General features: G+C 53.9%; 3 protein-coding genes across 4 annotated transcripts in view; 2 read left to right on the top strand and 1 right to left on the bottom strand.

Annotated features, from left to right (window-relative positions):
* Positions 1-7,560, bottom strand: part of SARM1 (sterile alpha and TIR motif containing 1) — a 26,672-nt gene extending 19,112 nt beyond the window's left edge. Inside the window, exon 1 of the mRNA XM_023183818.2 lies at positions 6,708-7,560. Within this exon, the coding sequence (XP_023039586.2) occupies positions 6,708-7,177 (470 nt within the window). The 5' untranslated portion in view covers positions 7,178-7,560. The remainder of the gene's footprint in view (positions 1-6,707) is intronic.
* Positions 7,561-8,316: 756 nt separating this feature from the next.
* Positions 8,317-11,810, top strand: VTN (vitronectin). 2 transcript variants are annotated; one of them, XM_023183820.3, is made up of 8 exons: positions 8,317-8,973; positions 9,067-9,186; positions 9,262-9,603; positions 9,680-9,819; positions 10,080-10,236; positions 10,436-10,588; positions 11,039-11,383; positions 11,607-11,810. In XM_023183820.3, exons 1-8 carry the CDS (start codon positions 8,910-8,912, stop codon positions 11,717-11,719), a joined length of 1,434 nt encoding a protein of 477 aa, XP_023039588.1. In that variant the 5' UTR covers positions 8,317-8,909; the 3' UTR covers positions 11,720-11,810. The 2 variants fall into 2 exon arrangements, with proteins under 2 accessions (XP_023039588.1, XP_023039587.1); XM_023183819.3 differs by having other exon boundaries at positions 9,067-9,603.
* A 2,345-nt stretch (positions 11,811-14,155) lies between these two features.
* Positions 14,156-15,059, top strand: SEBOX (SEBOX homeobox). Its single transcript, XM_023183831.2, has 3 exons — positions 14,156-14,252; positions 14,408-14,568; positions 14,715-15,059. The coding sequence occupies exons 1-3, from the start codon at positions 14,156-14,158 to the stop codon at positions 15,057-15,059; spliced, it is 603 nt and encodes a 200-aa protein (XP_023039599.1).
* The last annotated feature ends 406 nt before the right edge of the window (positions 15,060-15,465 follow it).

Genomic DNA, 15,465 nt, shown 5'->3' with positions numbered 1-15,465 from the left:
GCAGGTGCCTGTAGTCCCAGCTACTCGGGAGGCTGAGGCAGAAGAATGGCATAAACCCGGGAGGCGGAGCTTGCAGTGAGCGGAGATCCAGCCACTGCACTCCAGCGTGGGCAACAGAGCAAGACTCTGTCTCAAAAAAAAAAAAAAAAAAAAAAAAGAAAGATACACGTTAGATATACTGAATGGTTCCCTATGGAGTAAGGGCAAGAGAATAGTGGCGGCACTAGTCAGGAGGAGAAGGAGAGATTGCATTTCAGGCACAGGTATATGCAAAGAATTGGAGGTGTTGGAGAGCCGGTGCACTTGGGGAGCTGCCCACACTTTCATGGCTGAGGCAGAAAATTCAAGGGGAAAGTGAAAAGAGATTGGACCTGGGGGCCTTTTGAGGCACCTCAAGGCATTTGTACTCTATTTTGATGTCAAAGAGAAGCCACTGCAGGGAGGAGAGTGGCCTGGCCATGTTTGGGTTTTAGAAAATTCAGTCTGGCTATGGTGGAGAGGACAGATCCAACAGAGAGAACTTGGAGGCCCGCTGAGCAGGTGGGAGAGTTGCCACATCCTGGTAGAGCTTCAGGCTTCCTGCCTTACTGACCTCCACAAATGATGTCCTCCACAGATGGCTGGGCGCAGTGGCTCATGCCTGTAATCCCAGCACTTTGGGAGGCCGAGGCAGGAGGATCACCTGAGGTCAGGAGTTTGAGACCAGCCTTGCCAACATGGCAAAACCCCACCTCTACTAAAATTACAAAAATTACCCAGGTGTAGTGGTGTGCGCTTGTAATCCCAGCGACTCAGGAGGCTGAGGCAGGAGAATCACTTGAACCCAGGAGGCAGAGGTTGCAGTGAGCTGAGGCTGCCCCAGTGCCCTACAGCCTGGGTGACATAGTGAGACTCCGTCTAAACAAAAAAAAAAGGTGATGTCCTCCACAGGTGACATTACTGCCAAAGAGATTGAGGCCCAGCCAGCAACAGAGTCCTTGCCCAGAGGGCACCACAGTGACCATAGTGCATGTGATTTTGTGTCCACTGCAGAACCTAGCTGAGTCTGGAACCTGCCATAAGGCCGGCACAGATTTGCTGAGTTGACCCCACAGCTTCTCGGCAGCCTATCTTCAAAGAAACAGATGTGTCCTAATTATTCACAGAGGCCGCTGGAACTACAGTTATTTCTTCCTCTTGTATTTTTTTTTTTTTTTTAATTTGAGATGGGGTCTCACTTTGTCACCCGGGCTGGAGTGCAGTGGCATGATCACAGCTCACTGCAGCCTTGGCCATCTAGGTTCAATTGATCCTCCCAACTCAGTCACCTGAGTAGCTGGGACTACAGGCATGTACCACCATGTCTGGCTGATTTTTATTTTGTTTTGTTTTATTTTACTTTGTAGGATTGTTTTACTTTGACAGGATCCCATTATGTTGCCCAGGCTTGTCTCAAACTCCCAGGATTGCTGGGCTCAAGCAATCCTCCCACTTTGGCCTCCCAAAGCACTGGGAATACAGGCGTGAGCCACCTCGCCTGGCCCAGTTATTCCTTTTACCAGTGAGAAAACCAAAACTCAGAGAGGTTACATGACATGCCCAGAGTCACACAGCTTCTGAGAGGCACAGCTGAGATTTGAACCCAGATTTGCCTGTCTCCAGAGTTCAAGATCCTTCACCTTCACCCTGCATTTCCAGACATCTGACTACATAAATGCCTAGAATATAAGAGCCAGGATGTGCTTAAGAAATATATAATGTGGCCAGGCATGGTGGCTCACGCCTGTAATCCCAACACTTTGGGAGGCCGAGGTGGGCAGATCACTTGAGGTCAGGAGTTCGAGACCAGCCTGGCCAACATGGTGAAACTCCATCTCTATTAAAAATATAAAAACTAACTGGGCGTGGTAGCAGGCACCTGTAATCCCAGCTACTCGGGAGGCTGAGGCATGAGAATCACTTGAGCCTGTGAGGCAGAGGTTGCAGTGAGCCAAGATCGTGCCACTGCAATCCAGCCTGGGTAACAGAGGGAGACTCCATCTCAAAAAATAAAAAACAGGCCGGGTGCAGTGGCTCATGCCTGTAATCCCAGCACTTTGGGAGGCCGAGGCGGGTGGATCACGAGGTCAGGAGATTGAGACCATCCCATCCCGGCTCACACAGTGAAACCCCCTCTCTACTAAAGATACTAAAACTAGCCGGGCGAGGTGGCGGGCGCCTGTAGTCCCAGATACTCGGGAGGCTGAGGCAGGACAATGGCGTGAACCCAGGAAGTGGAGCTTGCAGTGAGCCGAGATCGCGCCACTGCACTCCAGCCTGGGTGACAGAGCGAGACTCCATCTCAAAAAAATAAAATAAAATAAAATAAAATAAAATAAAATACCAAAAAAAAAAAAAGAAAATTATTTAATCTGGCTGAATGCAGTGGCTCATGTCTGTAATTCCAGTACTTTGGGAGCCCAAGGCAGTAGGATTGCTTAAGTCCCGGAGTTTGAGACCAGCCTGGGCAACATAGCAAGACCCAGTTTCTACAAAAAACAAAAAACAAAAAAGATAAGAAAGAAATTGTCTAATCCAACACCTTTCTTTTCTTTTCTTTCTTTCTTTTGTTTTCTTTTTTCTTTTTTCTTTCTTTTTTTTTTTTGATAGGATCTCACTCTGTCACCTAGGCTGGAGTGCAGTGGCATGATCTCAGCTCGCTGCAACCTCCACCTCCTGGGTTCAACTGATTCTCATGTCTCAGCCTCCCAAGTAGCTGGGATTATGGGAATGTACCACCACGCCTGGCTCATTTTTTTTTTTTTTTTTTTTTTGTATTTTTAGTAGAGACAGAGTTTTACCATGTTGGCCAGGCAGTCTCGAACTCCTGACCTCAAACGATTCGCCCGCCTTGGCCTCCCAAAGTGCCGAGATTACAGGTGTGAGCCACCGCACCCAGCCAGCCAACACCCTCATATTGGGAGGACTTACCTAAGGCCCAGTGAAGGGAAGGACTTGCTCAGGAACATGTCAATTCAGAGCCAGGACTTTATTTTGAGTCTCCTGATGCCCCAGCCCTCACCTTTCCCTATGAACCTGGCACCTTTACAGAGTGGAACTGTGCTGCACTCTTGTGGTAACTACTCACCCAGCTCCCAGTTCTTCTGTGGTCTGAGAGGCTGTGGGTCTGGTGAAATGGGCATATATTTTAGAATTACACAGGTCTGGATTCAAATTCCAGCTCCAAAGAAGGGGAAGATTGTATATATATATATTGCAAACATGTCTATATAATATACATACAAATGCCTGTATATGCAAAGACTCTCTCTGGAAGGATATACAAGAAACTTCTTACAGTGATTTATCGCCAGAGAGGGGGTCTGGTTGAGAAGAACTTTTTTTAAACAATTTTAATTTAATTTTTAAAAATTGAGACAGGGCTCTCACTATGTTGCCCAGGCTGGTCTCAATCAAACTGCTGGGCTCAAGCAATCCTCCTTCCTCAGCCTCCCAAAGTTCTGAGATTACAGGCATGAGCCACCATGCCTGACGAGAAGAACTTTTAACTATATACCTTTTTTGTGCTTTTCCACTTTTTTGAATTTATATGCAATGGCTTTCATGATTTTTTTTTTTTTTTTTTTTTTTTAGATGGAGTCTCGCTCTTGTCCAGGCTGGAGTGCAGTGGCATGATCTCGGCTCACTGCAACCTCCACCTCCTTGGTTCAAACAATTCCCCTGCTTCAACCTCCTGAGTAGCTAGGATTACAGGTGCACATCATCACACCTGGCTAATTTTTTTTGTATTTTTAGTAGAGACGGGGTTTCATCATGTTGGCCAGACTGGTCTCGAACTCCTGACCTCAGGCAATCCACCCGCCTGGGCCTCCCAAAGTGCTGGGATTACAGGCATGAGACACTGCTCCTGGCAGCCTTTCTGTGATTTTAAAAACCGGTCTCCTCCATTTATTCATTGTATATTCCTGGGAAAGCCATTTAACTACTCTGAGGATAGCTTCAGATCCCCTGAAGGGGGTGGACTGTGAATATAGCAGTCATATGGGGCCCTCACTGGGTGTTGTGGGGCCAGATTTGAAGAACCATATTCTGTTGGACTTCTGGTAGTTGGAAGTCAGGAAAACTGTGACCTAGGCTCCTTGACAATGGGTGCCATAGCATCCTGAGAAGAAAGCAAGAGGGAAGTGGCAAAAAGGGGTGGGTGCACTGATGGAAGAGTTTTTTTTTTTGGACAAGGTCTGGCTCTGTCGCTGAGGCTGGAATGCAGTGGTATGATCTCAGCTCATTGTGACCTCTGCCTCCTGGGCTCAAGCCATCCTCCCACCTCAGCCTCCTGAGTAGCTGGGACTACAGGTGCATGCCATCATGTCTGGCTAATTTGTATATTTTTTGTAGAGATGGGTTTTTGCCATGTTGCCCAGGCTGATCTTGAACTCCTGGTCTCAAGCGATCCACCCACCCAAAGGCATGAGCCACCATGCTTGCCCAGAAGAGCCTTCTTTGAGATGAGGAAGTGGGGGCTTGGTTGGTGAAGGAGAAAAAAGTTTCATAAACAAATTCTCAGTGTGGCACTCCCCTTCTCTTCTTTCCAGCCCCATTCTCCTGCAGCCTACAGGGGGTGCATGGATACTGCCCTTCTTTTTTCTTTTGAGATGGAGTCTCACTCTGTTGCCAAGGCTGGAGGGCAGTGGCACAATCTCAGCTCACTGCGGCCTCTGCCCCCCGAGTTCCAGCAATTCTCCTGCCTCAGCCTTCAGAGTAGCTGGGGTTACAGGCACACACCACGCACCACCATGCTTGGCTAATTTTTGTGTTTCACCTGACCTCAGGTGATCTGCCTGCCTTGGCCTCCCAAAGTGCTAGGATTACAGGCGAGAGCCACCGCACTACTGCACCTGGTCAGGACAGTGCCTTTTTTTTTTTTTTTTTTTTTTTTTGAGACGGAGTCTTGCTCTGTCACCCATTGCTCTGTCACCCAGTGTGGGGTGGAGTGCAATGGCACGATCTCGGCTCCCTGCAACCTCCACCTCCCGGGTTCAAGCGATTCTTCTGCCTCAGTCTCCCCAGTAGTTGGGATTACAGATGCCCACCACCATGCCCAGCTAATTTTTGTATTTTTTAGTGGAGACGGGGTTTCACCATGTTGGTCAGGCTGGTCTTGAACTCCTGACCTCAGGTGATCCACCCATCTGGGCCTCCCAAAGTGCTGGGATTACAGGCGTGAGCCAAGGCGCCCCGCGGGGACCCTGCTTTTCTTTGGAGGTATTGTGATAGCAACCAGCCACGCTGTGCTCTGTCCTTGGTCCTGAAGATACCAGCGTGATGTTTCTTGGGACCAGGGACACTGGTTAGTGACTCTTCTCTCAGTAACTCTGAACCAGGTGAGAATAGTCATTTTTAACCTTGAAATATAGCAGTACTGTTTGCATCTTGCAGCCCTCCTCTCCTTGGGGTGCTGGCTGTACTCACTCTCCAGGGATTGTAGTTATAGCTACCTGACTCCACATCGCAAGCCTGCAGGGCACACCTACCAGTCTCGACCCCACCACACCCAGTGAGCACATACATATTTTATTTGCTACCTCCTCCAAATTCATGGCCTATCCCCATCATGGCATCGGATGTCAGATGGGAGGTTAATGGCTTGCCAAATAAGCAGAACCCTATCTTGGTTTCCCAACCTAAATTGCTTAATTCATGCATGTTTGACAGTTGTGTCCTTTCCAGCAATCACAAGGTATTTTTTTTCTTTTTGAAAATGGCAAGGAAAACACCCCCAACCCACTCCCTTCACACTTGTGAGAGCTGCATGAGCTGAAAGTGACTCTTCCAAAAACTCTTCTAAGCTTGAGAAGCTCGAGACTTCAGCATGAGACTGGAGTGTGACAGCTTGGTCTGCTCTGGCATCAGAAGGGAGGGAAAGTGAGTCCTTGGAGGTCTTCATACTCCAGGAGAGATCCCAAGAGACATGCAAGAGTGGCAATGAGGCCTCTGTTTGACCCTCTTGCAGCATCTTGGTGCTAAGTGGGGTGGAGGGAGAGAACACACACTCTGCCTGGTCCCTGCCGGGCTCCACACCCCGGTGTCCTCTTCCCCCACCCATGCCTCCCAGCAGAAAACTGTTTCCCATCAGGAGCCGCAGAATGAGATCATATCTGGCCTGTTACAAGAACCAGAATGACTGATGGAGCATAAGTTGGATTGGGGCGGCAAGAAGGGAGTAAGCAGCCTCAGGCCAGCACACATTGCAGCCTGGGGAGGAGGGAAAGGAGAGTTCTCCCTCCCTCTTTTCTGAGCATTGTGTTTCCCTTCTTCTCCCATTGGGAGGGGGATGGGATGATGGAGAAAGAAGGTGTCCTAGAAGGGAACCCAAGCCGGTGGGCAGGAGAGCTGTGGGCTTGGGGGGCGGGGGAGAGGAAGAATTGGCAATAGGAGGCCATCTCCATCCACAGAGCCAGGGACGGACTCCTGTCCTCTAACTCCATTCCTCACTCCACTAGCCCTGGGAGCAAATCTTAGTTCACTGTGACCCACTGGGCAAGTCACTAAACTTTCCTAAGTCTCAGTTTCCTTATCTGTGAAACGGACAGGCTGATCCTAACAGAGATGTAGTGCAGGCAGGCAGAGAGGTGAGGGAGGCAAAGGCACCGCGCGAGGCACACGGGAACCCAGGCGCTTGACCGTCCACACCACGCGGCGCTCTCCCAACCCCGGCCCGGCGCGCTCACCGGTTCTCAGCCACCAAGATCTGCTCCAGCAGACGCGCGGCCTGCACACGCGTCTCCAGCTCCGGCGCCTGCAGCAGCCGCAACAGCAGGTCGAGGCCGCCGTCCAGGCGGATGGCGTCGCACAGACCCTGGGCTACCTCGCGGCCCACGGCCGGCAGCAGCCAGGCCTCTTCCACCAGTTGGAAGACCTCGGCCAGGCCGGCGCCCACGGCCCGCGCGCCGCCCGCCTGCTTCAGCGCGGACAAGGCCTGCTGCAGCTCCGGCAGCGCGCGCTCCAGGGCGTCCTGCACCTCGGTGCTTGCCCCCGGCGATACTTCGCGGGGCCCGCGGCCGCCCGCAGCCCACCATGGGCCCGTGCCACCGCCCCCATCCGACCCCGGCACCGCCAGCCGCTCGGCGCCCGGCCGTGGGCCCGACATGGCGAAGAAGCGACACAGCTTGTAGGCGGAGAGGAGCAGCGTCAGGACCATGGGCGCGGGGGCGCGGGGGACATCCCCGGCCTGGAGGCGGGGGCCGCGCGGAGAGACCCCGGTTTTGGGAAAAGAGGGACCCGAGAGGGGTCGGGGGAAGAAGATGGAGGGGGAGGAATAGAGAGAAGGGTACCAGGCAAGGGTGCAAGTCAGAAGTTTGAGGGAGGAGTGAGGGCAGGATCGGGGGCGCAGGGGTTGACAAAGGTGATGCAGGCCAAGATGCAGGGAGTGGGCGAAAGGAGAGAGCGAGGAGGCGAGGGATGGCTCCGGACGCCGGAGGGTAGAGCAGGCGGCGGCTGGAACAAAGCGTGGCCCGGGCAGGGGCTCGGCTGAGCTGAGAGATGCTCGGCAGCAGCCACGCCCCGGAACCGCAGCGGACCCGGGGCCGATGCCCCGCCTCTGGGTCCAGCGGGGCTCCTCCAGCCTCCTGCGCAGCCCCACCCCCAAGTCGTCCCCAGCCACGCCCACGCCCCTGGCCAGCCTTCCCTAGCCCCTCAGTCGCAGCCGCCTCCTCCAGCGCTGGACTTGGAGGAAGGGGGTCGAAAATGAGATGACGGTCTCCGTTCTCCACCCCCTCTTCCCCGCGCCGCGTGACACCGGTACGTGGGAGCAACACCGCTGCGTGCCCCCTCCCTACTAAGTGGTTAAAACAATCATCATAACTCTTAAGGCCCTTTTCTGCCTGTTTCTCAGCGAAACCTCACAACATGCCTCTGGGGGTGGGAATCGGTGTTCCATTCCACAGCTGACGCCACTGAAGCCCATGAGGAAGAGATTGGCCGAAATCACAGTCCCCTCTGATTACAGAACAGAAAAATCAGCTAAAATCTCAGGATCACTTTTTTTCAGGTGATGGGAGGATTTCAGAAGCTCTGTGGACACCTGAAATTGGGCACAAAATCAGGTGTTTCATGCCAGTGGGCATTTTCCAGGTAGAGGGATCATATTTCTCTTGAGAGTCTAAAAGTGTGTTGAACAAGCCCACTCTACAGATGGGAAGACTGAGGCTGGGGACAGGGAGTGGCCTGCTCAGAAAAGACTCAGAAATCAAATCTAGTTCAGTGGGTTGATATTTACCCAAATTTCCAGCCTGGGGAGATTGATGCACCCAAGAGAAGAACCCAGAAATGAAACTTTGTTCTTTTATGCTAAAAAAGAAAATTCCCCAGAGTGCTTACAAACTCTCCTCCCACTCCCCTTTTCCTGCCTTAAATAAACAATGGCGAGCGAGCACCCAGCCGGGGATGTGTCTGATCAAACAATCATGGATCAATAGCCATGTTTGGAGAAGGAAGTTGTGACTGCTCCAGCTACTGGGCATTTTGTCTGTTCCAGTTCATGTAATCTCCCAACACCCCATGAGGCAAGGCTTTGTTAATCCCATTTTACTGAAACTGAACTAAGACTCAGAGAGATAAAGCTATTGCCCAATGAGCCTTCTTTCTGCCCTCCAGATCCGCGGTGCTAATTCCCCTTCTGATGACCTAATGATTCTGAGCTTGGCAAAGGTCTTATCTCCCAGCTCTCCCAGGTCCAGTGTTCCAGGAATGTGACCTTTGCTGCAGCAGCCGCTGGAGGGGGCAGAGGGGATGGGCTGGAGGTTAAGCAAACAGAGCAGCAGAAAAGGCAGTTCCTCTTCTTCAGTCCCCTCCCTCCCTTCCTCAGGCATCAGAGCGGAGACTTCAGGGAGATCAGAGCCCAGCTTGCCAGGCACTGAGCTAGAAGTCCTGCCATGGCACCCCTGAGACCCCTTCTCATGCTGGCCCTGCTGGCATGGGTTGCTGTGGCTGACCAAGGTACAGGGGGGTGTTGGTGGCCATGTGGGTCAATGTAGGGAGGGCGAGGGTGGCCCGGGCTTGGTGGCACTGACTGACACCCCTTCCTCAAAGAGTCATGCAAGGGCCGCTGCACTGAGGGCTTCAACGCTGACAAGAAGTGCCAGTGTGATGAGCTCTGCTCTTACTACCAGAGCTGCTGCACAGACTATACGGCTGAGTGCAAGCCCCAAGGTGTGTTCAGAGCCCAGGTGGGTGGGCTGGGGTGCCCCTTGCAGCTGGAGACTCACTACCATCCACTCTCTGCAGTGACTCGTGGGGATGTGTTCACTATGCCAGAGGATGAGTATGTGGTCTATGATGATGGTGAGGAGAACAATGCCACCATCCATGAACAGCCAGAGGGCTCCTCCCCGAGCCCTGACCTCCAGGCCCAGCGTGAAGGGAATCCTGAGCAGGCAACTGTTCTGAACCCTGAGGAAGAATCCCCTACACCTGAGGTGGGCACCTCTAAGCCTGAGGGGGTGGACTCAAGGCCCGAGACCCTTCATCCAGAGACCTCTGAGCTCCCAGCAAAGGAGGAGCTATGCAGTGGGAAACCCTTCGACGCCTTCACCGACCTCAAGAACGGTTCCCTCTTTGCCTTCCGAGGTGAATCCAGGGCAGGTATTGGGGATGGGGGTCTGCCAGGAGTGTCCCTGCTCTCACACCAACTCCTCCACTCTAGGGCAGTACTGCTATGAACTGGATGAAAAGGCAGTGAGGCCTGGGTACCCCAAGCTCATCCGAGATGTCTGGGGCATCGAGGGCCCCATTGATGCCGCCTTCACCCGCATCAACTGTCAGGGGAAGACCTACCTCTTCAAGGTGCCAGCAGTGGTGGGCCAGGGTAGAAGGCATCTAGGGAGGGTTTGAGAGCTATTGCTCCCAGGGAGAGGGTGGACAGGGAGGCTGGACCCAGGGTGCTGCAGGACCTGGTGGGGGCTCTTTGAGCACAGGGCAGCCCCAAGACTCCAGATCCTGGGCAGTGAACCTGGACCTGGGAACGGCTGCCTTAGGGCAAGAGACTCTGCCTCTGTGCCCAGCCAGCAGCCTCCATACCTCTTTTCACTTTCCCCACCTCTTAGGGTAGTCAGTACTGGCGCTTTGAGGATGGTGTCCTGGACCCTGATTACCCCCGAAATATCTCTGATGGCTTCGATGGCATCCCAGACAATGTGGACGCAGCCTTGGCCCTCCCTGCCCATAGCTACAGTGGCCGGGAGCGGGTCTACTTCTTCAAGGGTACTCAGGGGGTGGGTGGGAGACTGAGCAGGCAGTGGAGCAGTCTTGGATTCCTTTCACACTTCACTGGGGACAGGCCTCAGCATGTGCCCACCCCCTACCCCCACCTCATGCTGGGAGATCCTAACTTCAACAGCCTCTGGGATCTCCAGTCTTGCTCTGGCCCAGCCCTCCTAATGCCCACCACCCTGCTCCCCAGGGAAACAGTACTGGGAGTACCAGTTCCAGCACCAGCCCAGTCAGGAGGAGTGTGAAGGCAGCTCCCTGTCGGCTGTGTTTGAGCACTTTGCCGTGATGCAGCGGGACAGCTGGGAGGACATCTTCGAGCTTCTTTTCTGGGGCAGAACCTCTGGTATGGAGAGAGGGCAAGTCTTTCTTTTCCCTCAAAAGGGCTGAAACCCCTGGGTAGTGGTAGAGCCAGGTTGGCTGGAGGGGGCTGCGGTTGTGGAGCTATCGATCAAAGTCTATTTGCTCAGGCCAGACTTTGCTTCTGTTGACCTTTTGGGGGAAGCTTGGCTCTATATGACCCCACACCTTGGACTTTGCCTAGCACAGCTGAGGGCACAGCCAGCAGAGGGAGGGGATATGGCTGAGGAGTTTAGGGGGTCTGGGGTCTAGACACCAGTGATATGGTGGAGGGAGCACAGAGGGAAGGGCATTGGACTGAGAATCAAAGGCCTGGCTCTGCCATTCGCTGCTGTGTGTTTTTGGGCAAGGTGCAGCAGATGAACTCTAATGACCCTGCTGGAGGGGGCAAGATTCGGACCCCCAAGACCTCTCATTCACCCCTTCCCTGCCACAGCTGGTATGAGACAGCCCCGGTTCATCAGCCGGGATTGGCATGGTGTGCCAGAGCAAGTGGATGCAGCCATGGCTGGCCGCATCTACGTCTCAGGCATGGCACCCCGCCCCTCCTTGGCCAAGAAGCAAAAGTTTAGGCGTCGCAACCGCAAAGGCTACCGTTCACGCCGAGGCCACAGCCGTGGCCGCAACCAGAACTCCCGCCGGCCATCCCGCGCCATGTGGCTGTCCTTGTTCTCCAGTGAGGAGAGTAACTTGGGAGCCAACAACTATGATGACTACAGGATGGACTGGCCTGTGCCTGCCACCTGTGAACCCATCCAGAGTGTCTTCTTCTTCTCTGGAGGTAGGAGCCCTTGCCACCCCTGAAGCTGGTCTAGCTTGGGTTTTCCTTGCTGTCCCTGGTCCATAAGGGCTGAATACAGCCCGCAGGTAGTGACCACGGAAAGCCAGGCCAGAAGTCCTTAGCTGCATCGTGGATGTTCACTTTCCCTTCTGAGACTTTCTTAAGGGAAGAGTGGGCAGGGCCAGGCTGGGCCTCACGCACCCTCTGTTTTCCTCTCTTCTAGACAAGTACTACCGAGTCAACCTTCGCACACAGCGAGTGGACGCTGTGGACCCTCCCTACCCACGCTCCATCGCCCAGTACTGGCTGGGCTGCCCAGCTCCTGGCCATCTGTAGGAGGCAGAGCCCACAAGGCTGGGCCCGCTGTAGCTCCCTCCTCCAATCTCCTTCCCCCAGCCCAATAAAGGTCACTTAGCCCTGAGTTTAAGACTACTGTCCTGACTGGGGTGCACATATCCCTGCTGGGTAAAGGAGAGGAAGCTGTGCTGTCAGAATGGGTTGGTGAAGGGGACAGAGAAGGGCCTTGCTGTGTTCAACCCATGTTGGGCTCAGGGCCTCTCTGTGAACCGAAGTTTGGGACTGGGGAAGGCCTCCTGAGAGCCACCCTTCCTCTTGAGCTAAGCAACACCCAGCAACCCACCAGCAGCTAAGCAGGCACTTGAACCCCTCTGATGGTGCCAGAGTTACCAGGCCAGCCTCCCTGGGTGAGGCTTGCTCTGCCCCTTGGAGTTGACTAGGGTCTTGGAGGAGAGAGAAGGGGCAAGAGGTGGTGGGGTTCTGGCTCAGCTTTTTTGTCCATCCTGATCTGAAATCATAGTAGCTCTGGCTCCTGAGCACTTGGGGAACCAGTCACTGTGCTTCCCCAAACCCACCCCTAAAGTGAGCCTTTCTTGAGGTCTCTGTCTAGGGTCTAGGATGGGGAGCAGCAAGACCAGGAGAGATAGTGAAGGGGAGAAACTGAAAGGAAATTCAAAAGCACACAGTTCTTGTGGAAAAGTGGCCCAGGAGCCCAGGAGTTTGAGGCTGCAGTGAGCTATTATTGTACCACTGCACTCCAACCTGGGCAATAGAGTGAGACTGTCTCTAAAAACAGAACAAAACAAAAAAAGGAGGGAATTTTTGGCTGGGCATGGTGGCTCATGCCTGTAATTCGAGCACTTTGGGAAGCCAAGGTGGGAGGATTGCTGGAACCCAGAAGTTGGAGACCAGCCTAGGCAATATAGCAAGACACCATCTCTACAAAAAATAAATGCCGGGCGCGGTGGCTCAAGCCTGTAATCCCAGCACTTTGGGAGGCCGAGACGAGCGGATCACGAGGTCAGGAGATCGAGACCATCTTGGCTAGCACGGTGAAACCCCGTCTCTACTAAAAAAATACAAAAAAACTAGCCGGGCGAGGTGACGGGCGCCTGTCGTCCCAGCTACTCGGGAGGCTGAGGCAGGAGAATGGCGGGAACCCAGGAGGTGGAGCTTGCAGTGAACTGAGATCGGGCCACTGCACTCCAGCCTGGGCCACAGAGCAAGACTCCGTCTCAAAAAATAAAAAAAATAAAAAAAATAAAAAAATTAAAAAATAAATAAATCAGTTAGCTGGGCAACTTATGGGTGGTATGTGCCTGTAGTCCCAGCTACTCAGGAGGCTGAGGTGGGAGGATTGCTTGAGCCTGGGAGGTTGAGGCTGCAGTGAGCAGAAATCACACCACTGTACTCCAGCCTGGGCAACAGAGTGAGAAAAATAAAATTTAGGCCAGGCACAGTGGCTCATGCCTGTAATCCCAGCACTTTGGGAAGCCAAGGTGGGTGGATCACGAGGTTAGGAGTTCAAGACCCAGCCTGGCCAACATGGTGAAACCCCGTCTCTACTAAAAATACAAAAACATTAGCCAGGTGTGGTGGCGGGCGCCTGTAATCCCAGCTACTCTGGAGGAAGAGGCAGGAGAATTGCTTGAACCCAGGAGGTGGAGGTTGCAGTGAGCCCAGATCACGCCACTGCACTCCAGGCTGGGTGACAAAGCAAGACTCCATCTTGGAAAAAAAAAAAAAAAAGAAACAAACTTTTAAAAATTTAAGGAAAAGTGGTTCAGAATATGCCCAAGGAAGAGAATACTATACACATAAACATCTTTATCATCTTTCTTAGAACCCCTCAACTGCACCTGTGGAACCTCCTCTGGTTCCAGGTTCCGAACCCCAGGAAGTCTATGTGGCTCTTGAGGGGCCAGAGAGAGAAAGGGTTAGATGCAGGCAAAGTTCTAAAGCAGACCTGAGGGCAACCTGGTGACGACATCTGTTCCCCAGTCCTGCTGACAGCAGCTGGCTCCCATTCATCCTGTTGTCACCTTACCATCCTTCTCATCCTGTCCCACTTCACCAGCCCAGTCCCCAGTTGTAGGAGAGGTCTCCACCCCTCTCCCCTGAAGGCAGCCAGGTTCAGAGCACGGAGGGCTCCAGAAGGGGCAGCCAGTGCCTGGGAGCACTGGAGAGATGGTTTTCTTTGGCTTCCGGGAAGGACCCCTGGGAGGATTTTCATGAAGTATAGGATTTCAGGTACAGACTGCCAGAGTTTGAGGTTTGAGGAGGGATGCTGGGTCCAGCTTCCTTTGTGAGGCCCTGGAGGGGCAGGGGTACACAATTTGCCCCACCCATATCCTCATAAGCCCAACCCAGCCTCCAGTGTTCCCCACCGAGACTTCTCTGCTTTGCTTGAGCTGGACTCTAAACCTCTCCCCTCCTGGGGGTGGGGCCAGCCACCCTTAGCAGGATAAAACCCAAATGGAGGGGTCTGGTGTGGGCACAGCCCTGGCATGGCCCTCTGGCACCTTACCCTGTGCCAGCTCCATGGCCAGCCCTGTGGATGCATCCTCAGCAGGTGATCTGATGGGGGCAGTGTGGGCAGGGTGAGGACGCAGGGCACGGTGGGATGAGGGAAGGTTGAAGAGGGTTGGGAGTAGGTACTTCAGGGTTGATTGAGGGCTTTGAGGCTCTTTCAGCAAGTCCTGGCTGGACCCCCACCGTGGCCCGCAGACGGTGGCAGTGGGTTGGGTTCCCACCAGAGAAAGCGGACCACCTTCAGCAAAGGGCAGCTGCTGGAGCTGGAGAGGGTGTTTGCAGCATGGCCCTACCCCGACATCAGCACCCATGAGCACCTGGCCCAGGTCACTCGCCTTCCTGAGGCCAAGATACAGGTGAGCTGTGACCCCTTCTCACACAGCCATCATCTGGGCTTGGCCCACAGCCCCTTCGCTGGGTAGCCTGCCTTCAGGTTGTTTCCCCTGTCCCTGGGTGGAGGGGATGCTGGGGCCAGAATAGACTCCTTCTTCTTCCCTAGCAGGTGTGGTTCCAGAACTGCCAGACCAAAAGAATCAAGAACAGGAAGTCAAGAAGTCTAAGCCCCGGGCCTGAGTCCCCCCAGAGCTCCTGTTCTCTTCCAGACACCTTCCAGCAGTCCTGGGATCCCCAAATACCAGGCCAACCTCCACCCTCCAGCAGCACACCTCAGTGTACCTCAGTGTGTCAATACACCTCCTGTCCAGCTCCTGGCTTAGGTCCAGGGCAGGGCTGGGAAGGGACTAAAGCTGTAGCCCCACGGGGACCAGCTGGGGCTTCAGAGGTCCACCCTTTCTTAGAGCCAGCTACTCCCCAGACTTCACTAGGCAGCCTGTCTGACCTCATCTAAGCCTCGGCCATTGTCACCAATCTGGACCACGCCTAGTCTTGGTCCAGAACTTGCAAGACCCCTCCTCTGACTCCTGTAGCCCACCCTGCCCCTCCTGGGACTGAACACATCAGAAGTGGACCCCCCAGCCCCACCTTTTATGCAAAGGAGTTCCCTATCGGAAAGGAATTTAGCTCAGGCATCCCTCCCTTCCACTGGCCTCCAGGCCAGCCTAGATGCAGGTCCTATGCAGACTGGGGCCTAGCTCCTGCCACCCCACACCTGACCCCTTTGGGGCATATGCCCATGGTTATGGCAGGAGGTACCTTCAGAAGGATGAGGGCCATGTTTTCCTCTACTCTTGCCAGTCCTGGTCCCCAGTTCTCACCAGCTGATGACCTCCTCCCTCCGAAGGGGCAGACTCCTG

This window comes from Piliocolobus tephrosceles, chromosome 16 (assembly GCF_002776525.5).
Source record: "Piliocolobus tephrosceles isolate RC106 chromosome 16, ASM277652v3, whole genome shotgun sequence".
Lineage (NCBI taxonomy): Eukaryota > Metazoa > Chordata > Mammalia > Primates > Cercopithecidae > Piliocolobus > Piliocolobus tephrosceles.
Note: the sequence above shows the minus strand (reverse complement) of the source record. Positions and strands in the feature narration are given on the sequence as shown.